The 25,935-nt window shown below is 43.0% G+C and overlaps 2 protein-coding genes across 6 annotated transcripts in view; one reads left to right on the top strand and one right to left on the bottom strand.

Moving 5' to 3' along the window:
* Window positions 1–10,223, bottom strand: part of ssh1b (slingshot protein phosphatase 1b) — a 12,558-nt gene extending 2,335 nt beyond the window's left edge. For both annotated transcript variants that reach the window (XR_013278686.1, XM_077497192.1), the window contains exons 1-14: window positions 8,229–10,223; window positions 7,245–7,282; window positions 6,979–7,079; window positions 6,843–6,907; window positions 5,638–5,759; window positions 5,478–5,546; window positions 5,340–5,405; window positions 4,395–4,577; window positions 4,186–4,279; window positions 3,966–4,094; window positions 3,820–3,866; window positions 3,566–3,718; window positions 2,677–2,877; window positions 1,237–1,819 (exon numbers count right to left, since the gene is read on the bottom strand). Coding sequence is in view for 1 of the 2 variants with exons in the window: in XM_077497192.1 (XP_077353318.1) it covers window positions 1,237–1,819; window positions 2,677–2,877; window positions 3,566–3,718; window positions 3,820–3,866; window positions 3,966–4,094; window positions 4,186–4,279; window positions 4,395–4,577; window positions 5,340–5,405; window positions 5,478–5,546; window positions 5,638–5,759; window positions 6,843–6,907; window positions 6,979–7,079; window positions 7,245–7,282; window positions 8,229–8,300 (1,923 nt within the window). In the remaining variant the exon portion in view is untranslated. The remainder of the gene's footprint in view (window positions 1–1,236; window positions 1,820–2,676; window positions 2,878–3,565; window positions 3,719–3,819; window positions 3,867–3,965; window positions 4,095–4,185; window positions 4,280–4,394; window positions 4,578–5,339; window positions 5,406–5,477; window positions 5,547–5,637; window positions 5,760–6,842; window positions 6,908–6,978; window positions 7,080–7,244; window positions 7,283–8,228) is intronic.
* susd2 (sushi domain containing 2) lies at window positions 8,174–25,935 on the top strand. Of its 4 annotated transcripts, none has more exons than XM_077497188.1 (16): window positions 8,174–8,479; window positions 11,156–11,354; window positions 11,953–12,104; window positions 12,175–12,342; window positions 12,411–12,582; window positions 13,681–13,882; window positions 14,238–14,323; window positions 15,023–15,291; window positions 16,259–16,396; window positions 16,464–16,613; window positions 16,730–16,981; window positions 17,789–17,972; window positions 18,216–18,310; window positions 19,007–19,192; window positions 25,387–25,486; window positions 25,583–25,935. In XM_077497188.1, exons 1-16 carry the CDS (start codon window positions 8,356–8,358, stop codon window positions 25,617–25,619), a joined length of 2,514 nt encoding a protein of 837 aa, XP_077353314.1. In that variant the 5' UTR covers window positions 8,174–8,355; the 3' UTR covers window positions 25,620–25,935. The 4 variants fall into 4 exon arrangements, with proteins under 4 accessions (XP_077353314.1, XP_077353316.1, XP_077353317.1 ...); XM_077497189.1 differs by lacking the exon at window positions 8,174–8,479 and adding an exon at window positions 9,697–10,467; XM_077497190.1 differs by lacking the exon at window positions 11,156–11,354.

Genomic DNA, 25,935 nt, shown 5'->3' with positions numbered 1-25,935 from the left:
CAAACAATACTTTGTTTATTTTATTAATCCATTAAGGATGGACGTAAATTGAATTGATTGAGTGGATATACATAATCATGCTAAACATTTAGCAATCGCAATTAGCATTAGCGCGCCAGGTAAACAAACTGCCATTTAGTTCACACATCCATTGATCTACATTAAACAGAATAAAAGTGTCTTAAAAGTCACATACAGACGACACTTCAACATTATTCCATGAGTAAACAAGTGTATTAGCCTACACTGACAGGTTAGCAATTGCAATTAGCATTCTCGCTAACATTACACTCAACCCAACTTTATTTATAAAGCACTTTAAAAGATGTAATAGTGTCTTAAAAGTGACTTACAGATGACGCATCAACATTATTCCATGAGTAAACAAGGCCAGGGTATAGCTAGCTGCTAGCTACAATGAGGCCAACAACTTCCTGTTCCTTTCTTCTTCTATGTTAAGTGACTAAGTGACTGCCCCCTACTGGTTAAGTGCTGGTGGGTGGGCATCATTTTTTTAGCAAGGGAAAAAAAAAACTCAGAAAAACAGACGTTTTGTGGAATTTTTTTTTTCTTTTTTTTTTTTTTATAATGTAATTTTTCCTCCTGTTTTTCTGAATTTTTTTCCCTGTTTTTCTGAATTTTTTTTTTATGACAGAAAAAAAATATTTAAAAAAAAACAGAAAAAATATCAAAACAAAACAAAACTAAGCCCCCCCCCCCCCCCCCCCAAAAAAAATAGTCATTTTTTCAAGTGAATGCAATACACTTCCGTACACTATAGTGTGCGTCTGCAAAAAACAAACAAACAAAAAAACAGACAAAAAAAAAAAAAAAAAACGTGGTCGGAGAAATATGTGCAACAGAACATGTGGTGTTCTACAGGGTTCAATTCTGGAGCCTCTGCTGTTTTCATTGAATCTGCTGCCCGTGGGTTTCATTTTAAAACCCTCCAAAAACGAATCTGTCGCCCCCGCCAGCAAATGACGCATGTTTTCCAAAGGCGGAGGTGCGGAGCTTTAATTTGAGAACAAAAAAATGCCACGAAAATAGGATTAAAAGGGTTGACAAAACAGCAGAAAATATTGGCAACCCACCATGGCAAAAAGCACTGGAGAAAACCCAGCGTATGAGCCTCTCAGTTTGAAGTGCTTTGCCGCCATCTTGTGGCTTCTCGCAGTTACAAACCCAAATAATACACGGATTTCGGCTTCACTTGTGCGGCCAATTTCAACTCACGTCAAAGGCAGCCGGGCAGCTTCGCTTGGCGGCCAGCCGGTTGCTGTTGTTGGTGTTGAGGTTGGCCAGACCCAGCCGGCTCTCCTCGGCGTGCTTCTTCCCCTCCAAGGCGGCCATCTCGGCCTCCTCCTTCTTGGCCTCCTCCTCGTCTTCCTCCTCCAGCGTGCTGAACTCCAGCCTCAGCCTCATGTCCTCCAGGGGGTCCAGACGCCCGCACGTCTGCGCCCCCGTCCCCCCGCCCCCTCCCGGCAAGGCCAGGTGGGCCACGGCGGGGAAGCCCTCGTCCTCCAGGAGGGCGTCCCGCTCCACGTCCTCAATCTCGATGAAGACCCTCTCCATGCCCAGCAGGGGCGGGCCTCGCACCGGCGTGGACGGCTCGCTGTCCAGCGCCGAGTCGGACAAACGGCGAAAGTAGTAGTTGTAGTTGAGCGAGTCCAGCGGCTCCATCTCCAGACCTCGGCAGGACGGGGACGCCCCGCAGACCCCCCAGGCCTCCTCTTCCTCCTCCTCCTGGCCGGAGGCCGGCAAGTTGACCGACACTTCCTCATCCATGCCGGGTCGCCACAGCTTGTTGTGATGTTTGCTTTAAAAAAACAAAACAAAAACAAAACAAAAAAAACAGGGAATGAAATGGATTGACGTGTTGCTGCCAGGGGCGTTCATCGATTCATCGACAAGTAATCAATTATCAAATTAACATGCAATGCGATACAAGACTCACGATAACGATTATCTCATGATACGCCGATTCCACCATTATCGATATGTTGGTCAGGGAATAAATCCACAATAATCTACGATAAAACAAATAATAATATTAATAATATTAATAATAATAATAATAATAAATACATAAAAAATTAAATACAAAAAAGTAATAAAAACAATATAAATATAATAATAATAATAATAATAATAATAATAATAAATAATACATCAAAATAAATAGATACAAAAAATAATAAAAACAATATAAATAAATATAAAATATTATTTTTTTAATATAATAAAAATAAAAAAAAAATAAGCTCATGAGTCTTCTTCGCCATTTTCCCGCCACTCTTATGAGGTGCTCCCCCTAGTGGCCCACCAAGTAATTGCTCAATGAGTGATGGACAATTCATAGTGGCTAAATATTAACTACAAATAATCTCTCGGGAGACAAAGTATCACAATTTATCACGATATCGATATACCGTCACGACCCCTACTCTTAATGGTGTGTAGCGCCACCTACATTGGCGGAGTCCCCTCTCAATCTTTGCAAAAGAAGAACAGATGAAAACAGGCATAAGTCGCGCGTCCATTTTGAGCATTTTCAGTCAATTTGCTTAAAAAAAAAATCGACACAATTGGATGGAAACCTGACTGTCAGCCTTTTGTTCATCTATTTTGCGTGAAACTTTTTTTTTTTTGTGTGTGTATTGCCCTGGGCGTTACCTGGCGTCCAGGACGCTCTGGTATTCGGCCAGCTGCCTCATGAATCCGGCGTTGGGCTGCGCGACGCTTCGCTTCTGCTTGACGAAGTTGTACGCTTTCTCCAGGGGCCAGCCGTACTCCTTCATGGCGTACGCCATCACCGTGGAGGCCGAGCGGCTCACGCCCAGCTTGCAATGCACCAGGCACTTGGAGCTGTTCTTCCTGAAAAGTTGGTCAAAATCAAACGTGTTCAATAGGGCTGCTAACTTCCTGTTAAGCGCTAGGCTAGCGATGTTTTAAAATCGAAGCGGCTTTTGTATTTAAATATACAGTGGATGTAATTCTTAACGTCATGTGTTTTAGTTTGACAGTTAACTCCAACTTGCGGTGTCATTAAACAGCTTAAAGGATGCTTGGGGGCAACAGAATAACAAGAAAAACCATACGCAACACACTTGCTAGTTGCTAATGCTACGCAAGCAAAATGGTGCATTCGGGTACTTTCACAGTGTCGGAAACTTCGGCTTTCTTCGATTATGTTTTACGGGGAAAATAATCGGCCATTTAGCTCAATTGGCCGATTGTTTTGGCTGATGTTTGAAGACCAATAATCGGCCACTGATTATAATCGGCGGCGGAGATTGAATCAAATAAATTAAAATAAATACAGTACAGTACAGTCTATGTATCTGAATCCATACTGGATAAAATTGAACTGGATTTTTTTTTTTTTTAAATCGAATCAGCAAATGATTGCTGATACACGGCCCTACATTTTCACGTTCCGATATCCTGTCGCGTCTTCGTGATGAAATTTTTCATACCCGCGTCCGATCGCTTTTTTTCGAAGTGTTGGATGAGTGCAAAACGGACCCATTTAACGAGCACGCGATAACGGCGTCCGTCACACCTGGCTTTGGCAATAAAGTTGTAGGTGTCGTTCCAGTGGGCCAGCAGGTCGCCGGCGTCCTCGTCCTCGTCGCGCACGCGCACGTTGTGGTAGGAAAAGACGCCCGGGAAGAAGTTGTCGATCTCTCTGCTCACGTTCACGATGTAGCCCACTCTGAAAAAAAACAAACAAAAAAACAACAATGCTTTTTTAACAGCAAAAACAACATCAAATCTGAAATCTTATCACGTCAAATAATTTTTGACTCATCTCACCCACAATCTCGAAGTTCCTCCAGGTTGCAAGCGTTCCATTCCGAGCCCTGCGCAACAAGAAATATCGTCGTGTGAATTCGTGAATCGAATCAACGATGACGTCGTTGACATTTGTAACCCCGCCCCCCTTTGCACTGTCGGCCTACCAAGTAGACGTGGTCGAAGATGGGCGTGGCTTTGTCCACCTGGCCCAGGATCAGCAACACTTCGTTGTCAATCAACTCCTTCAAGCCTTTCAGGTCGCAGCTCACGTGTTGCTCCAGCTCGTGGCGGATCTGCCCCAAAACGCAAAAAAAAAAAAAAAAGTTCCAAATACGTCTTTTATGTGTGACATAATTGGCAGCGTGAAGAAAAAGGTTAACGTGCCTGCTCGGAAGTGACGTTCTCCAAGTCTCGGAACAACAACGTGCCGCGCAGCTTGGCTTTAATTTGACTCTCCGTTCGCTCCCTGTCCGTCGGCCTGCGGGAGGCGACATGACACATTTCAAAATAATCATTAAATGTTTTTTAAAAAAAAGTTATAAATAGGGATGTAACGATAAGGGCAATATCGGAAGGCGAGCCGCTGGACTCACTGGTCCCCAAAGGCGGCGGCGGCGGGCGAGTCGGGACGGGTGCTCTCCAGGTCGGTGACGGCGTTCCACTCGGACGACACGCGGCTCTCGTAGAACGCCGTCCACGCCAGCGACGGACCGCCGGGGAAGCAGCCCGAGCGGCGGGACACCTCGCACGCCTTGTGCACCGCCTGAAGGGCGCACCTGGGCAACAACAACATGGGCAACGTTGCTTCCTGAACACTGCCACCTCCTGGCTAGAAGAGGGAGATTCGGGATGGGCCATATGTTTTTTATCATTTATTTATTTTACCGGTGCCGATTATTAGTTGACAAGGAGGCCGACAACCAATATATGGAGCTGATATTCATTTTCAGTAAAAAAAAAAAAAAAGGGGGGGGATATTGGCATCAATTTTTCTTTTTCTTTTTTTTAAATACAAATGTCAATCTTTGTGATGTAACTTTGTGGTAATATCTTAAAGAATGTTCATGTATATATATATATAATTACTAAAACGATAATAATAATAATAATAATAATAATATAAAAATAATAATAATATAATAATTATTAATTAGATCATTTAAATTAAACTGAAATTAAAATAGTTTTGGATTTACTTTTTACTGGCGGCTGTCAGATTTTTTGGGGATTTTTTTTTCACTATCCATATCTCAGATGTCCATTTTACTTCCCATCTCAAAAAACAAATAATTGTACAGGATTAATGGCGGAAACGATCTATCTTCATCTCATTTATTTATTTTTTTTTTAAATATCACAAAAATCTGACATTTGAACAAGGGTGTGTAGACTTTTTAAACATCCACTATAGACTGATATATTCTCATACTTTATATAGTAATGCTGAATTCAAATACAATAGTCTTAAGTGTTTTTTTTTGTTTTTTTTTAGTTTGCACAAGTATCGAGTATTGGAAAAATCATCCGAGGCAACTCACCACATGGCTTGCACGGACACGGGCTTGAAAGCGTGCGAGCGCCCCGTCGTCTTCACACTGAAGCCTCTGGAAAAGCATCAACGAAAACATGAGAAAGAAGACGGTGACTATGCTGCGGTATTCTGATGATGGTCTCACCCGTCTCCATCCAAGTGAATGTTGGTATCGCTCCACAGTGGCAGCACCATCCCGATGGAGCAGATTTGTCTAGAAGGGGCACGCACGTGATTACATAAGAAAAAACAAACAAACAAACAAAAAACAATCAATAATCATTGGATGACACAATCCCAAAAACCTGTCTTGGTCGATCAAGTCCATCCCGAGGACGACGTTCTCCTCCGTGTCCTGATGTCCGCGGGTGGACACCAGCAGCATGTATCGCACGCGCTCAGACCACACGCTCTCCAGGCGCACCGCCTACAATAAAAAAAAAAAACACAAAAAAACACGTCATTTTGCCCCTAACTCAATTTATGCTTGAAAGAGATTTCCTTTTTTTAACTGTAAACACTTGAACTTGCAACTTTGCAAAATTCAGGCAATTGTCAATTTTATTTTATTTATTTATTTTTATTTTTTTTAACTTTGCTCTTTTATTACAAATGGATCAAAAATTCACAGTTATTTTTTTGTGTTTTATTTTGGAGCTCACCATGATAACGGTTTAAAACTGTTAAAAAAATAATTACATGTTGATGCTCAAAATACACATTTTAATCTGAAAATACAAAACAAATATGTACATGTACAAATTTCATAATAGATAAAAAATAAATAAATCATACTGACGGCAACAATTCGCTTTTGTACAAAGTTTGTTGTTGTTTCTGGGCCAGATGCCATTCCATTGAGCATAATAATAATAATAATAATAATAATAATAATAATAATAATAAATTATAATTAGGGATGTCCAGATCCCAATCACTTCATTTTCAGCTGATCAGAGAAAATGATTGGGGTTTTCATTTTTGGCAATTCATTATTTATTTATTTAATGTATTTATTTTATTGTTATTTTTTAAATATTTACTTATTTTATTGTTCTTAAAGCGCTTTATAAATAAAGTTGATTTGAGTTTTATTATTTGCGGGTCTACAAAGCAAAATCTTCCAGAAGTAAACATATTGCCAAACAAAATGCTTTATTTATTTTTATTTATTATTTTGTGCGCCCCATATATATATATATATATATATATATATATATATATATATATATATATATATATATATATGTATGGAAGTGGCATGGAAAGTGATACTAGATCAATATCTGTCCCATTGAAAATGAATGAGGAAATGTTGATATTAAATGTTAAATTGTGCAAATACTGTAAATAATATGGAATCAGACGATAAATACCCGGGAAGGTGTAAATTTTTGAAGCTAGTTGAAATTTGAACAATGTAAATTGGAAGTATTATGTGGCAGTTCTTAAAAATCACAATAACAATTCCCACAATAATAACAGTAATCATAATCAAAGATATATATACCAGCTTGACGCGATCTTCCGAGCGCAGCATCTTCAACATGAGCTGCAGGTGTTGAGGCAAGTCGCCTGGAAACAAACACAAACACGTCCGTGAACGTGTACTTTTTTTTTTTTTGGGTTGGTTGGTTTGCACGTACCTGCATATTTGTGCTGGGTGGGCGCGTCGGGGCCCTCTGTGCTGCCGCCCTGCTGGAGGAAGAGGGCAGCACCCTTCACCATAAAGAAGCTCTCGTTGAGGCTGACAACAACAACACAAGAAAAACATAACTTATTAAAAAGAAGCAATTTTGACTGTTTGAATGATAACAACTGACAGTAATTGAATTACTCACAGCAGAAAAAAAAAATGGTGGGATACGTCTTTACCGTTATGGATGAAACATCAAACATACGCCAAACTCACCATTGGTTATTTTTGCGATCCTCGTCGCTTTCAAAATCCTGCAAGACAAAAAACAAAGAAAAATGACTTCAAAAATAGATGATAATAATAATAACAGTTATACTAAGTGAACCATCAAACTCCTTGGGTGTATAAATAGTTTGTCGATATTGACTCTGCAACCTGTTCAGGGTGTTACCCCGCTTCTTTCGCCGAAAATCAGCTTTGGTTCATAGAAGACTCAAAATGTAAAAATTGGCCATAACTGGCGACCAGTCCAGGGTGTACTGTACACTCGACCTTTATGCTGCATTCGAGTCAAGTGAGAAGTCAGGCTTTTCCAACTTCCTATCAGAAACATCTGAGTTGCGAAGTCAAGAAAAAAATAAATAAAAAAGGACCCCGACTTCACTGGAAAAAATATAATTTACAAGATTTGAAACAAGATAATTGTCTGGCTTCCCACCTGCCTCAAATGCAGCATTAGGCTTGAGCCTCGGTTGGAAGATTGAAACATTAAAAATGTTCATAAAATGCTGATATACATTCAATAAACATTTTCCATTACAACAACGTGTGGAAATGAATGAAAAGAATCCCCCAAAACTACAACAAAATCATTTAAAAACATTGAAAGAAAGAAAAATTAGCAAACCGCGAGTCCGCGGGGGTCGACTGCACCTGGTCGCTTCTCTCTCGCCCAAAGTCTTCCTGTCATGCGCAAGCAAACTGTGGGGCTATGCTGCCCCCTGCTGCTCGGAGGGCCAAACAAGAAAAGTCACGCACGTTACAAACCGACGGACAATTTCTGAGGGGGTGTTCCTAATATTTTGGTCTCCCAAATATGAGGAACAGCTCTCAACCAATCAAACGCCGAGCCCGGCCGCCTTGAAACAGACAGCTGTACCTAATAAAGCGGCCAAATGAGGACTTTTTGACGACACGCGAAACGCCGCCCACGCGTCATTCTTTCTTTAATTTGACTTCCACGCGCGTTTTACGTACCTCCCCCGCGCCGCAGGCCGAGGATGCCGCACTCGGGCTGGGGCAGCAGCGCTGCAGCGTCACCAGGGCCATGGCCGGAGGAGGAAGAGGAGGAAGATGATGTTGATGGGGAAGGGGAAGATGGAAGATGCGCCGGTCGAGTTTTTTAAGCCTGCCCCCGCTCCGCTGTCGCCGGGCAGAAAAAAACGCCGAAGTCAGGCCGGGCGACGCGGCTCCTGGCGCGGGCGTTCCTCCACCGGCGCTCCGAGCAGGTGCACAACCGGGACGAGGAGCACAAGCATGATGATGATGATGATGATGATGATGATGATGATGTGGTGGTGGTGACGCCGCTCATATCATTGCGAGAGAGAGACAAACAGAAACGTGAGCGCGCGCGCGCCTGTGTCCGTGCGTGCGCGTGCCATGCAGCTTTGTGGAGGCCGCCTCTGATTGGCTGGCCTCATTCGCGTCTGCGCTGTCATTGGGCCAATGTTGTCAAGGTGACTGGACAGACTCAGACCAGATAACAACCCATCAAAATAAATAAATAAAAACAAAAACAAAACACTATAATGACATTTTAGCAACATTCTAGGGAAAAATCAAATAATAAAAAAACGTATATAAGAAGGCAACAATATAGCTTTAATTTCCTTGTTTATGCCATTTTTAATTTCAATTGAGAAATTTTGGCTTTTAGAAAAAAAAAACAAAAACTAAAAACTAAACAAAAAAAACTGTCGTTGACATGTTAGCACTATGCTAGAAATAATAAAAATCATAATGCCAAGTGTTTTTTCATGACTTTATAGAGCCATAATCTTATTTAAAAAAAATAAATCCAAAAATCCACATACAAAGATTATTCTTGGAACATAATTTGATGGGAACTACCAGTTGTGTATACATTTTGATATATAAATTTTAATATTTATATATATTTTATAATATTGGACAAATTATATAAAAATAATAATAATAATTATAGTGTTAGCACAAGGCCTCTGCTAAAAAAAAAAAAAAGCCAGGAAAAGCCTTCTAGAACATCAGAAGTTTAGTTAGCAGCAGGTGTTGTGCCGACTGCCATTTAACATGGATTTTGCAAAATTACACTTTTAAAAAATATTTTCTTTTCCCGTTCTTCACGCCAAATCTCATCAAACTTTTGCTCTGGCGCCACCTGGTGGCATCTTGATGAACTGAGGCGAGGAGCTTTTTCGGCCCACAACGTCAACCACCTCAGCCCTCATTGACTATATAGTAATCAAATATATGAATATGTATAATATCTGTATTTATTTCCTTTGTTGTATACATCTTTTCAACTTTTTTTTTTAAATTATTTCCATATTAGATATTAAAAGTATCGCTTTGATTCTCACCCTTGCAGGTAACCAATCACAGCTGATCTGTTTTTGTCAGTTTGGTCATGTGACATTCACAAGCTGAGCTGTGATTGGTTACCTCAGCCCTTTGTGATGTCATCTTCAGTCGACAGCAAGTTGCAAAATGTGTTTTTAAACGTATTAATTGTACATGATAAATAATTAAAATATCAAATTTAGTATAGGCAAACTGTTCATGTTTGACTGCCAAAAATGGCTAAATAAGTAAAGTATCTAATTAATAATAATTAAGAAAATTGAGTAAACATGAAAAAGATGTACTGTATTAAATGTGCAATAAAATGGACAATTTTTCACACTCTTAAAATAAAAGTGTAAAAAAAAAAAATGTTAAACTACTAGAAATATGATTGCATCTTCTGGCCATTGATGCAGTAATTTCATAAGTCATAAATTTAGTAAGAATTAAAAAGATGTACTACAATGTACAATAAAATGGACAGTTTTCATACTCTTAACATAAAAATTGGGAAAAAGTATTAAACTACTACTAATATGGCTGCATCTTTTAGTCATCTATTAGTCATTCATGCAGTCATTTAAAACCTCAAATAAAACTTTTGCGTGGAGTCAAAGGTCACGCTCAATTGGCAGTAAAACACGAGAGGGCCGATTGTGAAGAATGAAAAAAATCAAAACCAAAAATCAAATCAAAGAGGCCCAAAGTCCAGCAGCGGCGCAAAGGTGCGATCATTACGAGCTTAAGTTGATGATTGACCGATTGATCGGCAATCCAGTCAGAAGGTTTGGCGTCAGGTTTGCAGCTCACACTTGAACCAAGATGGTGGAAAGACGCACCACGGCCGTCGCCGTCGTTCTTCTGCTCCTCTCGTGCGGCAGCAACACACTTGGTAAGTGCAGGCCGTAGGTTGAAAGGGATTTTTTTTAATATTTAAATTAGGGGTGTCAAAATTAGTGCGTTCATTTTGAGTTGATTTAATGTTTCTTTCGTGCCACTATATTTTTTTTTTTTATACGCACGATTAATGTAGTGCGGCAATTGCAGTCGCAACGCAGCAGACACGTCGGCGTCAAAATTTAGCAGTAAAAAAATGAATAATAATAATGCATAATTTATATTTGTGGAGACTGAGGTTGCCACGTTGCCTTTTTGCAATTTGAAAAATGCGCAGAATTTCACAAGTTGCTCCATGTTAAAGATTAGATAGCGCTTCATATGAAAAGAAAAAAAATGCACCGAGCTGTCACCGTCTTACAAATGCAATTATGCCATCTAGTGGCAGGAAAATGACCTCAAATCAATATCACACTCGTTTTTTTTTTAAACTCAATTTTATGTATCATACTGTATCAATGACTAAAATATGGAGCCATATTTCTTTGTTTGACATTTTTTTTAACATATGTTGAGTATGAAATATTGTTGTGCATTTAGAACAAGATATAAAATTTGCCGTGAGTTAACTATTGAAGTCATGGGATTAATTGCGATTAAAAAAAAAAAATGGCCTGACACCCCCTACTTGAAATACAGTACATCATATTCACAGATTGTAAATTGTTTTTTTTGTGATCGAGGTGAGTCGTGCGAGAGCAAATGCGGGCAATCGTGGAGCTCGTGCTCGTGCCAGCCGACGTGCGCGTCTCTGGGGAGTTGCTGCAGTGACTACAAGGAGTTCTGCGTGGAATTCGCCCCACAGTCAGGATCCATTTTGGGCGGCACCGACTTTCTCGTTCTCCACGCCACTTTTAACCAAACTTCTTTCATTGAGTGCAAGTATGACTTTTATTTTTCAGATTTGGGTCATTCAAAAGAAAGATTAGAGTTTCTTCTTTCATTAGGAAGAAGAAGTATATTTGTAATTATTTCCGTTTTTCCGCCATTAGCATTAGAATATAGGGAACTTTCATCGTTACTTACAAATCTGTTTAAAACAAGTGGGGACAAGAGCTTGTTGCAACATGGCCCTGGTTGATCTCTTATACTTTGCTGCCTCCCGCTGGATGTTTTTTTTTTTGTAATAACTACCATCGCTTTAAGCGACCTCTTCAGGTCAGAAGCTGCATCAAAGCCTTCTCTATGCTCTAGCATAAAAAACATGAATACGTTCTGGGGAGTGAAAGACAAAGTATAAAAAAAACGTATTTATACGTTTTTGGGTTTGAATGAGTTAAAATAGTTGTCGGTTAATTTGCTCATCGATTACTTGTCAATTAATCCATTAATTTTCACAGCATGTATCCGGATACATATCAAATCGTCTTTTTACTGGAAAGAAGTCAACTTTATAATTGAGTAGTTCAACACCAACAATGTCCAAACCTCTGGCAAGAAAGGTGAGTGAAGCTGTGGGGGCATTTTTCTCTTCCCTCAGGTTCAACGATGACATCAGGACGGTGGGTTACGTGGACGAAAGTGGCCGAGCCCACTGCATCTCGCCGCTGTTGTACCAAACCGGCTGGGTCTCCGTGAAAATCTCCTCCAATTACGACGTCACCTTCAACAGAGTCGGCTCCTGGCTGGCGGGTACGCCAAAACCTGTCCTTTATTTATGTTTGATCTATTTCATATTTCTCCTTTCAACGTTTTTACGCAGTGCATACGGGGAAGTTGGATTCCAAGTTGAAGGCCGTTTTGGTGAACGCCACCAAGTGGCAGTACTACGGCACGCCGCAAGTGGGCGGCCATCTGCAGATGACCTGGGACTCGACTCTGGTCCGAGCCCAGCGGGTCAACGTGGAGCTGTGGGGCTACAGGGAGACGGGTGAGGGCGAACAGAGCGCGACTATACTTGGACGAGTGTCTCATGAACGCCGAACGGCTCCCGTCCAGGAAAGCCCTACTCGGAGCAGTGGCGTGGCGAGTGGACGTATCTGTACTCTCTGGCCAAGGATATCGCAAACAACGGAAGCTTCGCTTTTGTGCCTCAACCGTCTCCCGAGTTCTGGAGCTGGGAACTGGGAGCGCTCCGGGTCAGCTCCAGTGTTTACCCAAACGGCTTGAAGTACGTACGTCGTATAGTTAACCGTTCTCGAAACACGCTCATGCAAACTAGAGTCTTGTAATTAGTCATTTCTTTTTTGTGAACATTACATACGTATTGCAGGACAAAATACAATCATGTTATACTTGTGCACGAAATGGACCTCATTGTTCAAATGTGACGGGCAAAAAAACGAATTCATTCGATCCATCGTCATTTTAATAATCAAATCGTTGAAGGCACGGGCAGTTTGCCACGGCGGGCGGAGTCCAACCTAAGACACGCTTCGGACCGCCCCCTCATTTGAATAACATTTCGACTTGGCAGTACGAAACGAAAACTGCCAGAATTCAAACTAAATAAATGACTAAATAAATAAGGAAATACATAAATAAATGACTAAAGATGAAAATAAAAACGGATATAAAGAAATATAATTCATAAATTTAATACAAATGCATATATATATATATATATATGATTCTTTTTACTTCCATTTATATATTGATATTTTTTGGGGGGATATAATTTTCACTTTTAGTCATTTATTTAATTATTTAGTCAAGTTCCACAATTCTACTTAAATAATAATATTATTATTATTTGAACACAAAATCTCTTCTATTATAATATCTTTAATTCCTCTCAGGTTTCAATGTGTAGATTAGAACTATTACAGTCTGTCTGTCTAGCTACCTAGCTATTAATCTAGCTAGCTAGCTGCAAATCTTTCTATCTATCTCGCTAGCCTTCTAGCTAGCTATCTCACTAGCTAGCTTTCTAGCTATCTATATCTCACTAGCTAGCTTTATATCTATCTATCTATCTTGCTCTTGTTAGCTAGCTATCTTATCAGACAACTCACAACAAATTCAGCAAAGGTGGAGTCCAATTAATTACCTGGATTCAACTTTAGCATGTATGACAATCTAACCACACATAAAAGAAAAAACACAATTTTTAATCAGCACATTTTTTTTTTTAAACTAATATTGTGACCGTAAGTTAAAAAGTACTTAGGCAATTGTGACATGAGGCTAACATTATTCCCCGTCCAAATCACCAGTCATATTTGTTTCCCCCTCATCATTGTTCTGATGCGTACCGTGACCGTGGCAGGGACGTTCAAGCGGCGTGGACGGAGGACCACGCTCTGGCCTGGCACCTGCAGCAGGAGTTCCGCGACGACTCTCAGGCTTGGGCGCTGGCCAAATGTTTAGCGTGGGACCGGCTGGAAAACGACCTGCCCGACTTCCTCGGCGAGATCATCGACTGCCCGTGCACACTGGCGCAGGCTCGCGCTGACACGGGAAGATTCCACGTAAGAGGACGAATTTTTTTTTTTTTTTTAAAATAAATAAATAAATAAATGTAACAAGACACAGAAAAGATTTATCATGCCCCTGGTTCGTCACACGTCTTGAAGTGTTTATTATTATGAGTTTTTGTGGTTATCGATGCTAATTTCTGTTAGCCCGTCTGTTATGTTAGGTTAGCTAGCAGTTTCATTAGATGAAACTACGACTACAACTATTTCTACTTAAAACTTAAGCTTACTTACTTAAACTACTACTACTAACTATAGTTGAAAATTTTACCAAGCACATTTATATTTGGAGAGAAAAACTGTTTTGGACTCAGCAGCGTTTTGTTGTTGTTTTTGTTCCATCTTCAAGACGGATTACGGCTGCGATATGGACAAAGGGAGCGTGTGCACGTACCACCCAGGCAGCATTCACTGTGTGAGGGCCATACAAGCAAGGCAAGTCCATTCAAAATGTTCACCAAGGTAGTGTTAATTTTGTCAACAAAAAGGAAACAAAAGTCATTTCGTCAACACACATTTTTCACTGGACTAAAACTATACTAGACTAGACTAGACTAAAACCCTTATGAATAAACAATAACTGGGACTAAATCAGTCTGCTTTTTTGTCGACTAATGAAGACGAGACAAAAAAAAAAAAAAAAAAAAAAGTCCTTCACTTCATTGACTCAAATCTATGGACATTTTAGTTCATCAACAAAAACGTAATTGTGTGTCAAGTTGTGGTTCACCAAAAAGATAAGAAGATTTGATGTGAAATCGGTAAAGGTTCTAAATAATCCAAAATATAATATATACAGGGGTAAAATGGTTGTTCTGACTAAAACCAGACTAAAACGTTGACCGTTTTTGTTGACTTAAACTACGAGTAAAATGACGTTTTCTTGGACTAAAATAAAGACTTAAAATGCGAGATTTATAATCGACTAAAAATACAATAAATAAAACCGGGACGAGGTTAACGAACTGCGATAAAAACTAACAAGCGTGACTGAAATTGGACTAAAACTGAGACTCAATTTCAAAATGGCAGACGAAACGAATTATTAACTATTATCAACATTTCCCAACCACTTCAAAGCATTCCACCAAATTTTGCATACATTTTTGAAAATTGTTCACGCCGGATCCGCAGTCCCACGTACGGGGCGGGTCAGCAGTGTTGCTACGACAGCAGCGGCGCTCAGGTGCTGACGGCCGACTCCATCGGAGGGAGCACGCCGGACCGGGCCCACGACTGGGGCTCGCCCCCGTACGTCAGGCCCCCCCGGGTGCCCGGCCAGTCCCACTGGGTCTACGACGTCCTCAGCTTCTACTACTGCTGCCTGTGGTCCGACAACTGCCACTACTACTTCAAACACAGACCCTCCAGCGACTGTAGGCGCTACCAGCCGCCCACTTCAGGTAACTGCTCATGAAGTCGCCGCTAATCTGCAGCAACAACTGAACATTTGTTTGTGTGATTAATTTGTGGATTTTGTTCATTAATCGTAAATATGTTTTGCTAATTCAGGACATTTTGGGAGATACTTTACACAATTCATTAAAAGGGATACTTGACCCGATTTCGACAGGAAGTGACCCAGAAGTGCTAATGCTAGTTAAGCATGCTAATGCTAAGTCAGCATGCTAATGCTAGGTTTGAATATTAATGCTAATGCTAGCTTAGCATGTTAATGCTAATGCTAGCTTAGCATGTTAATGCTAAGTTATCATGCTAATGTTATCTTAGCATGCTAATGCTAACGTTAGCAGCAGTAAAAAGTTCATATTTTGTCTACAATTAATGTGGTAACCATTATTTTTCCATGCGCAATTAAAACCTTTAAAAAGTCATTTTTCTACTCGCTGTCGACTGATGATGACATCACCTGTGTTGAGGAAGTAGGTCACGACCAATCATGGCTCAGTTTACCGAGCAAACCCAGAAAACAGGTGAGCCATGATTGGCTGTGACCTACTTCGTCAGCACAGGTGATGTCATCATCAGTCGACAGCAAGTAGAAAAATTATTTTTTTTAAAGGTATTAATTGTGCATGAAAAATAATGAAAATATCAAATTTATTATCGGCAAAATATTAATGTTTGACTGCCAAAAATGGCTAAATAAGTAAATATCCCTTAAAGGGAAAAAAAAAACAGTCAATCTTTGTTTTAAAAATCTATTAAAATTTTACTTATCTTAGTTTTAATTTCAAACAAAAACAGAAGGCGCTGACATCTCTGAACATTTAAATAATTAGTACCCTGAAGTTAATTGTTCTCCAATTGGGCGTATGATTCTTCAAAATGGCTGATGCCGATATCGGCGCCTCTCCCTACTAAATTTGATCACTTATCTAACGACATAAACCGTTTGTACCCCGCCAGCGGCGGTGTTCGGAGATCCGCACTTCATCACGTTCGACGGCGTCCGCTACTCGTTCAACGGCAAGGGCGAGTACAACTTGTTGGAGGCTCCCGCGAAGCGTCTGACAATCCAAGGCAGAAACGAGCCCGTCCTCAACGGTGAGCTGAAAATCGTATCGAAAGCGCACGTCCTCGACGGCCGATCGCACCCATTTCCCGCCCGCAGGAAATGCGACCAAGCTGTCGTCCGTGGTCATGAAGGAAGCCTTGTCGGATGTCATCGAGGTGCGACTGGTCGCCGCCGACGACAACCTGCAAGTGCTGCAGAATCAAAAGCCACTTGCGTTCAATGAGCAGAGCTGGATGGACCTGAACGGTGAGGACAAAAAAAAATGACCGACAAATCAAGGGGGGGGGAAAAAATAGCCACAACATCCCATAATGACAAAGTGTCAAATGCTCAAATGTTTTGGGAACGTGTCACTCACGCAGGCGTGTTTGTGTTTTCGCCCACCGCCGCCAACGTGACGGTGATGTTCCCCAGCGGCGCCGGCGTGGAGGTGCGTCTCCGCGACGGCGCCCTGGCGGCGACCGTGCTCCTGCCGGAAGAATTCCGCAACGCCACGCGGGGGCTGCTGGGCAACGCGAACGGCGTGGCCGGCGACGACCTGCTTCCCGCCCGCGGCAGGTCGCCGCCGGCTGACGGCAGCAACGCCGAGGAGGTTTTCAACTTTGGGGCCAGCTGTGAGAATCCTTTCAAAACATCTTTTTAATTACATTCATTTGCATTATTTATTTATTTTTGAGCCCCTAAAATTGTGAATTCAAATGTATTTTTTCAGCTTATTGATTTATTGCATTAAATCATTCAATTTAAAAAAAATTTTTTTTTAACTGTAATTATTAATTAATTTATTTTAATATTATAATATGATAATATATACTTTGGGGCCAGCTGTGTGTCTCACCTCATCTTTTTAATTAAATTAATTAGCATTATTTATTTATTTATTTTTTAAAGAAAAGAAATCGGTTCATTGGATATCATTCATTTTTTTATTTTTTTTATTGGAATTATTAATTGATGAATTTATTTTAATATTATAATATATTTTCATATTCATTTTATTTGTTTGAATTTTAATTATTAATTAATGAATTTATTTTAATTTTAGAAAATAATATATATTTTAATATTAATGTATTATTATTAAATTATGCGATTGATAAAATAGTAATATTAGTCAAATTTTGCATCTACAATAATTGAGCAATTATTGTTCCAAAATTCAAATGTATTTTTTCAGCTTATTGATTTATTGCATTAAATCATTCATTTTTTATTTTTTTTATTTTAATTATTAATATTAGAATATATATTATATCTATTTTGCGATTGATAAAATAGTAATATTTATCAAATTTTGCATCTACAATAATTTAACAATTATTTTTCCAAAAATGATTATTATTTTACGAAAATAAATAAATGATTTTCCATATGACTTAATAAAATATGAATATAATTTCTTTTTTTTTCCCCCCCATCAGGGGCTGTTTCCAACACGTCCGCCTTGTTCACGTACGATTCCAAATATCTTTTGGACACGTTTAACAATTCCCCAAGACACGACCCCGATTTTATTCCAGCGTTTTCTATCCCCGAGAATCCCGACGACCCGCTCCACGATATCGCCTCGGACGTTTGCTCTGGAGACGACGCTCAGTTTTGTCGGTAGGACAAACAAAATGCACGCACAACATCATGAGACGCTGGTGGAGTGGAAGCAAGTGGAAGTCTGCTAGCTAAATGCTAACATATAGTACAAATCGCCATTCATGGGCTAGCTAGCGGGAATTAGCATCTGTGCTACGGGAATCATAAAGCTACTTTAACACACCCAGAGAAGAAAAAAATACAACTAGCGTTGTTTGTTTGTTTTTGCTGAACATGATGATTTTTTGGATTTTTTTGCAGGTATGACATTTTGGTGGGTCGTAGTCCAGAGCTGGGAAAGGCCACCAAAGTCTCGTTCCGCAGTCATGTTACTCTTGTGGAAGACTTAAAACGCGGTGAGTGTTGACTCATTTCAAGTTTTTTACTTTTACTCGAGGAAAATGTCAAGCAATAATCACGAAAATCATTTTCTTACACGCACATCAAATACAGTAAACTAAAATTCTACAAACCCATTAATTGCATTAAACACGCTAAGCTAAGATATGGTCGCTAATTTAGCTTACCTAATGTGATAATTAGTTTTAGAAATTATTAACCTTCTAGATACTAAATTTCTGGAAGTAGTTTGTGACCAAACATTAGCAAGCTATCATTAGCATTTCAGTACATGAAGGTAATTTCTAAGCTAATAGCTTGTGTTAAATGTAAACAATTTCATTTTTTTTCCCCACAAATCTATCATTCAGTCCCCACATGGGTATGTTTTTTTTTACAAATCACTCAAATCAAATGTTGAAAACAGCAAATAACTTATTTAAATCGCTAGTATTAGCATGTTAGCATGTGGTGCTAATTGCTATGCTATTTGTTAGTCATCACACGGGTCTGTTATTTTTGTTAATAAACATTTTAAATGTTGATAAAAAAAAAAAAAAAAAGATCTTCAACATTTGAACGATGCAAAACCCATTCACATTTTTTTTTGGGTTGAAATAAAGACTTAAATAAAGTCACGACCAAAGCAGCATCTGTTTTTCGTTTTCAATGTGACGCCCGCGCGTAATTTTGACTTCCTGTTACGCGCGCAGTGGTTTCCTGCGGTTGGCTGGCGCCGCCCGCCAACGGCAAGAAGGAGGGCACCACCTACCTGCAGGGGGCGACGGTGCGCCTGCTGTGCAACGACGGCTTCGCGCTGCGAGGGTCGGCCGAGCGCACCTGCCAGGCGGACGGCACCTGGTCGGGAGGCGACACCGTCTGCGACGTTTCTCGTCCGAGTACGTCAACGGAGAACTAGTAGCACCACGACTACTATGATGCTCGTTACTGTCAATTTTGATAACATTGCTTCTACCACAACTATCAATTTACCATTCTACCAATCTAGTGTTAAATTTGTCAACGAAAACGAAACAAAAAAATAATTTCGTCAACGGACATTTTTCATTGACTAAAACTAGATTAGACTGACATTCATTCTTTTTTGTTTAAAAAATAAATAAAAAGTAAAAATAATAAATATAAAATAATGAATAAATAATATAGCATAAATAAATAATAGTAACAATTGACACGACTCAGCTGAGTCGGTGAAAAACAGATCCCAGAAATGCAGGCTCAGAAGAGGAAAACAATCTCGATTTATTTTTTGGTGATAAACCGATTGCAAAAAGCTTGCTCGCAGGCAAGTAGGCGAAATTTACAGAGGTGTCCCTGCACACAGGCGAGGGACACGGAAGTAACAAAAGGCACTTGCAAAAGGCAAGGAGGAATTGGAAAACACAAATCTCCTGCAAAAGGCAGGGAACACGAATGTAACAAAAAGCGCTTGCAACTGCAAGGAAAACTAACATAACCAAAATCGCTTGCAACCGGCAAGGAGAACTAACGTAACAAAAAACACTTGCTAACAGCAAGGACTAGAAAAAACAAAATCACTTGCAACCGGCAAGGACGACACGAAATGCACACGGAATCAATCACACGAGAATAACAACAAAAGGCGACGCGGAAACACACACGTGAATACTAGTAAACTAAAGACGACGGCAGATTCAAACAACTTTACCAACAGGGAAACGCGGAGAACACTTGGACATGAAGATGAGCAAATAATAATCCGACAGCTGGCTGTGCTGCTCGGAGTCCTTTTAAAGCCATGATTGCAAACGCGATGCAGGTGCGGGGCTGGGGAACGCCCCCCTCGTTGGTAGCACTGGAACACACACACACAAAAGCACAACAGGCTGAGAACCGAACCATGACAGTACCCCCCCCTCAACGGACGCCCCTTGGCGGACCACCTGGCTTATCAGGATGAGCAGCGTAGAAAGTGTCGAGCAAAGACGGGTCCAGGATCCAGGAGCGGGGGATCCATTGCCGCTCCTCCGGTCCGTAACCTTCCCAGTCGACCAGATACTGGAAGCCCCGGCCCCTGCACCTCGAGTCCAAGATTTCCTTGACCGTGTAAACAGGATCCCCATCGACCACTCGGGGAGGAGGCGGAGCGGGTGCAGGCGGGTTCAGTGGGCTGGGAGTCACAGGCTTAAGGAGGGAAACGTGGAACACAGGATGCACCTTGAGAGAAGGCGGAAGACGGAGTTTCACAGTCACAGGATTGATGACAGTAAGTATTTCGAAGGGACCAATGTAGCGCGGACCCAGTTTCTTCGAGCACCCTGCCAGGCGCAAGTCCCTGGATGAGAGCCAGACTTTGTCTCCTGGCTGGTAAGTGGGCTCCGGACGTCGCCGACGGTCCGCAATCTCCTTATTGCGGGCCGCTGAGCGAGATAGCGCCGCTCGTGTCTCCTGCCATACCTTGTGGGCCCGCCGGAGGTGGTGTTGGATGGTGGGCAGTTCGATGGGACCTTCTTGAGAAGGGAACAGAGGTGGCTGGTAGCCGTACGCCGCCTTGAAGGGTGAGAGACCGGTTGCAGAGGACGGCAGAGTGTTCGTGGCGTACTCGATCCAGGAGAGGTGCGATGACCAGGATTCCGGGTTGTGCAGGCACACACATCGTAGAGCTGCTTCTAGGTCCTGGTTGGCCCTCTCCGTCTGGCCGTTGGTTTGTGGATGATATCCAGAAGACAAACTGGCTGTGGCGCCCAACAGCTTACAGAATTTCCTCCAGACCTGGGAGATGAACTGAGGACCCCGGTCGGACACCAAGTCCACCGGAATGCCGTGAAGACGGAAGACATGACGGACGAGGAGTTGAGCAGTCTCCCAGGATGATGGCAGTTTGGAAAGAGCAACAAAGTGAGTCAGTTTCGAAAACCGGTCGACCACGGTCATGATTACCGTGTTTCCCCTTGACCGGGGGAGGCCGGTGATGAAGTCCAACGAGATGTGAGACCAAGGCCGCGTCGGGATGGGTAGCGGCCTCAGTAGTCCCATCGGCGGCTGGTGGGACGACTTCCCGCACGCACAAGCGGTACATGCTTTGACGAATTCCGTGACGTCCTTTTTCATGTCGGCCCACCAAAACCGCTGGCTAATCAGGGCAAGAGTCCGGTTGATCCCTGGGTGACATGCCACTCGTGAGGTGTGACCCCACCGTAGGACGTCAGCCCGCACCGGGTCAGGAACGAATAGTTTCTCTGCCGGGCACTCCTCCGGCACTGCGAGCCCTTCCTGGGCTTCAGTGACTCGCTTCTCGACCTCCCAACGAACTGCCCCCACGAAACAATGTGCGGGTAGGATCGGTTCAGTTCCTGCCTCCGGCGTGGCCGCATCGTGGATCCGGGACAAGGCGTCCGGCTTCTGGTTCCGGGATCCCCGGCGGTAGTCCACAACAAAGTTGAACCTCGTGAACAGTAAGGCCCAACGTGCTTGCCTCGAGTTAAGTCTTTTGGCTGACCGAAGGTATGCCAGGTTCTTGTGGTCCGTCAGCACCCTAAAGGGTTCCTTGGCGCCCTCCAGCCAGTGTCGCCATTCTTGTAAAGCCAGCACGATAGCCAGAAGTTCCCTATTCCCGACGTCGTAGTTCGCCTCCGCTGGACTCAGTCGCCGGGAGAAGAAGGCGCAGGGATGGAGCTTCCCGTCTTCTGGCGACCGCTGGGACAGGACCGCCCCCACTCCTGAATCCGACGCGTCAACCTCGACCACAAAAGACAGATCTGTATTAGCGTGGATGAGCACTGGCGGGTTTACAAACTGCTGTTTCAATTTCAAAAATGCCTCTTCCGCAACAGGTGACCACCTAAAGGGTACTTTACTTGACGTCAGTTTAGTAAGGGGGGCAGCCCGTAAGCTATAATCTTTGATAAAGCGACGATAAAAATTAGCGAATCCCAAAAATCGTTGTAGCTGTCTTCGGTTCTTGGGAGTCGGCCACTCGACCACGGCTTGAGTCTTTACCGGATCCGCCCGTAATTGCCCTCCCTCAATAATGAATCCCAGAAATTGTACAGACTTGGCGTGGAACTCGCACTTCTCTGCCTTCACATAGAGCCGGTTTTCCAAGAGGCGCTGGAGGACCAGGCGAACATGTTGCCTATGCTCCTGAATGTCGCGTGAGAAAATCAGTATATCATCGAGATAAACAAAGCAAAAAGTGTTCAACATGTCCCTAAGGACGTCATTAATTAGACATTGGAATACTGCTGGGGCGTTTGTCAGACCAAAAGGCATAACACAATATTCAAAGTGTCCGAGTGACGTCTTAAAAGCAGTCTTCCACTCGTCCCCCTCCCGTATTCTCACCAAATGATAGGCGCTTCGCAGGTCTAGCTTAGTAAAAATTCGGGCCGACTGCAATGGAGCGAACGCTGAGTCCAGCAAGGGAAGGGGATATTTGTTCTTAACCGTGATCTCATTCAAACCACGATAGTCGACGCAAGGGCGGAGTGTCTTGTCTTTTTTCTCGATAAAGAAAAAACCAGCTCCCACGGGAGACTTGGACGGGCGTATCTGACCAGACGCTAGCGATTCATTAATGTACTCCCGTAAAGCGTCTTGCTCCGGCTGGGACACCTGATATAAACGTGAACCCGGCAATGGGGCACCGGGAATCAGGTCAATCGCGCAATCATACGGACGATGAGGCGGCAATGCTCGTGCCCGATCTTTACTAAAGACCTTACTTAAATCACGATACTCCTTGGGAACGTTATCGAGACATACCGGTTCTGGAGTTGAATTTGCTTGCACCGATGTAGTCCCTCCTGCCGATTTCAGACAGTGGGCATGGCAGAAGGGACTCCAGTTCTCTAAAGCCGGCTTCTCCCAATCGATCTCCGGATTATGCGTTCTTAGCCATGGAAGGCCCAACACTAAGGGCGCAGAACGGGACGGCATAACAAAAAATCTCCTTCTCTCCTCATGATTTCCCGAGAGTTTCAAGGTCAGAGGACCGGTAGACAGTCGTACCTCCGCCAATAGGTGCCCGTTGAGGTCGAAGACCTCCTTGACCTTCTCTAAAGTCTCTACCGGGCTTCCTAAAGCTTCCACCACACACGGGTCTATGAAGCAGTCATCTGCCCCGGAATCGATCAACGCACTCACCCTAACACTCAACCCGTATCCAGACAGCTCCCCCGACAACTCTAGTCGTCTTTCTCTGAGAGAAGACCCCGACGGCGGGCATGGTTCGGTTCCCCCCGGTTCATGCTTACCCGGATTTGCCTCCTTCACGGACTTCAGGGGCACGTCGGCACGTCCCCCCAGGCGAGCGGTCGGCCGCGTCTTGCGTGGGGGTCGCGTTGGGCACGATGCCACTCGATGTCCCGGTTGACCGCAGTATAGGCAGGCACCAGCGACCCATCGGCGACGACGCTCCTCCGGGTGCAGGTGTCCACCACCCAGTTGCATGGGCTCCACTCCGTTGTCCGGGGATCCCGGGAGGGTGCGTGCTTCGGTGACGTCGAGTGAGAGTCTGGACATGTCGTTGCTAACGGCTGCTCCACGCCGCTCAACAGCCCGCTCTCTGCCACGTTCCCGTACACGATTGTCCAAACGAATCGTTAGTTCAATGAGACCTTCTAAAGAGCTCGTGTCGTCGCGGACTGCCAGTTCATCCTTGAGTTGTGTATTCAGTCCTCGACGAAAGACACTCCGCAAAGCACAGTCACCAAACCCGCTCTCGGCGGCCTGAATACGGAATTCGATTGAATAATCAGCGACCGATCTTTCCCCCTGTACTAAATCAAGCAACCGACCCCCGGCCTCTCTCCCCCTAACCGGATGATCGAACACGCGTTGAAATTCACCAACAAAATTGGAAAAAGAGGACCGAAGGTCTGGTCGCGCGTTGCTCACCACCATAGCCCAGGTAGCGGCTTGACCAGACAGGAGGCTCATAATGAACGCTACTTTGGACTGATCACGGGCGTAAGTAAAAGGTTGCTGGTCGAAAATGAGCGAACACTGATGCAAAAACTGACCGCAACCTCCAGGCTGTCCATCGTAGCGTGACGGGTGGGGCAAAACGGGTTCTTTATGTGTAACCGGGAGCGCCGAAATGGCAGTGTCCGAACGCGGAAGTTCCGGGCGGGAACTGAGCTGCTCAAGCCTCCCGAACATCTCCTCACAACGACGAGCAAGCCGGCCTACCACCTCTTGAAGACCGGCCAGGGTGGTCTCGGTTTGCCCGACCCGTTGCCCCTGACTGGTCAATGCCTGTCTCACCTTTTCTGAGTCTGCGGGATCCATGGTCGGATTATTCTGACACGACTCAGCTGAGTCGGTGAAAAACAGATCCCAGAAATGCAGGCTCAGAAGAGGAAAACAATCTCGATTTATTTTTTGGTGATAAACCGATTGCAAAAAGCTTGCTCGCAGGCAAGTAGGCGAAATTTACAGAGGTGTCCCTGCACACAGGCGAGGGACACGGAAGTAACAAAAGGCACTTGCAAAAGGCAAGGAGGAATTGGAAAACACAAATCTCCTGCAAAAGGCAGGGAACACGAATGTAACAAAAAGCGCTTGCAACTGCAAGGAAAACTAACATAACCAAAATCGCTTGCAACCGGCAAGGAGAACTAACGTAACAAAAAACACTTGCTAACAGCAAGGACTAGAAAAAACAAAATCACTTGCAACCGGCAAGGACGACACGAAATGCACACGGAATCAATCACACGAGAATAACAACAAAAGGCGACGCGGAAACACACACGTGAATACTAGTAAACTAAAGACGACGGCAGATTCAAACAACTTTACCAACAGGGAAACGCGGAGAACACTTGGACATGAAGATGAGCAAATAATAATCCGACAGCTGGCTGTGCTGCTCGGAGTCCTTTTAAAGCCATGATTGCAAACGCGATGCAGGTGCGGGGCTGGGGAACGCCCCCCTCGTTGGTAGCACTGGAACACACACACACAAAAGCACAACAGGCTGAGAACCGAACCATGACAACAATAACTATTACTAGTACAACCAGCACCAATACTACAACTGCTACTAATTCTATTTGTGTGACTACTTAGTAGTTTTTTTGTTGTTTTTGTTGTTGTTGTTGTTCAGGCAGCAACACGGCCGTCATCGCCGGTTCTGTGGTGGGCGCCATACTGGCGATTGCGCTGATCACAACCGGGCTCGTGTTCTTGGCCAAAAAGCGCAACAGGTCAAGTAGCATTATTGGAATTTGATGATGTCATCTTGTTTCCAAGTGGATACAAATGCTGGAATGACGGATTTGCTCTTTTTGTGTGTTTTGCAGGTCGAAATCTTCGGCACGATTAAGTGTAAATCTTTAACAGGGTGGAGTTTGCACTTGAGTGGCCCCGCCTTTTTGGAAATCCGCGTACGAGTGCAAGACAACTCCAAGCACTAGTACAACTACTGTTGTATCATACTAGTAACATTTTTCACGACCAGTGTGGCTGACGAGTTCAAGCTTAATTATTGAATGAATGCTCAAACAGCTTTCCGGAAACAAACAAGCGCGAAAAGTATTGATTGAGTAGAGTGGTAATGAAGTGCTGCCTCCATGAGCGAAAATGAAATGTTCCATTGTATTCTGCTGATGTTGCGCAATGGCTTGCAAATGTGAAAATAAACATTTTTTTTTTT

This window comes from Festucalex cinctus, chromosome 15 (assembly GCF_051991245.1).
Source record: "Festucalex cinctus isolate MCC-2025b chromosome 15, RoL_Fcin_1.0, whole genome shotgun sequence".
Classification (NCBI taxonomy): domain Eukaryota; kingdom Metazoa; phylum Chordata; class Actinopteri; order Syngnathiformes; family Syngnathidae; genus Festucalex; species Festucalex cinctus.
The sequence above is the reverse complement of the archived record's forward strand: the minus strand, read 5'-3'. Positions and strand labels throughout refer to the sequence as shown.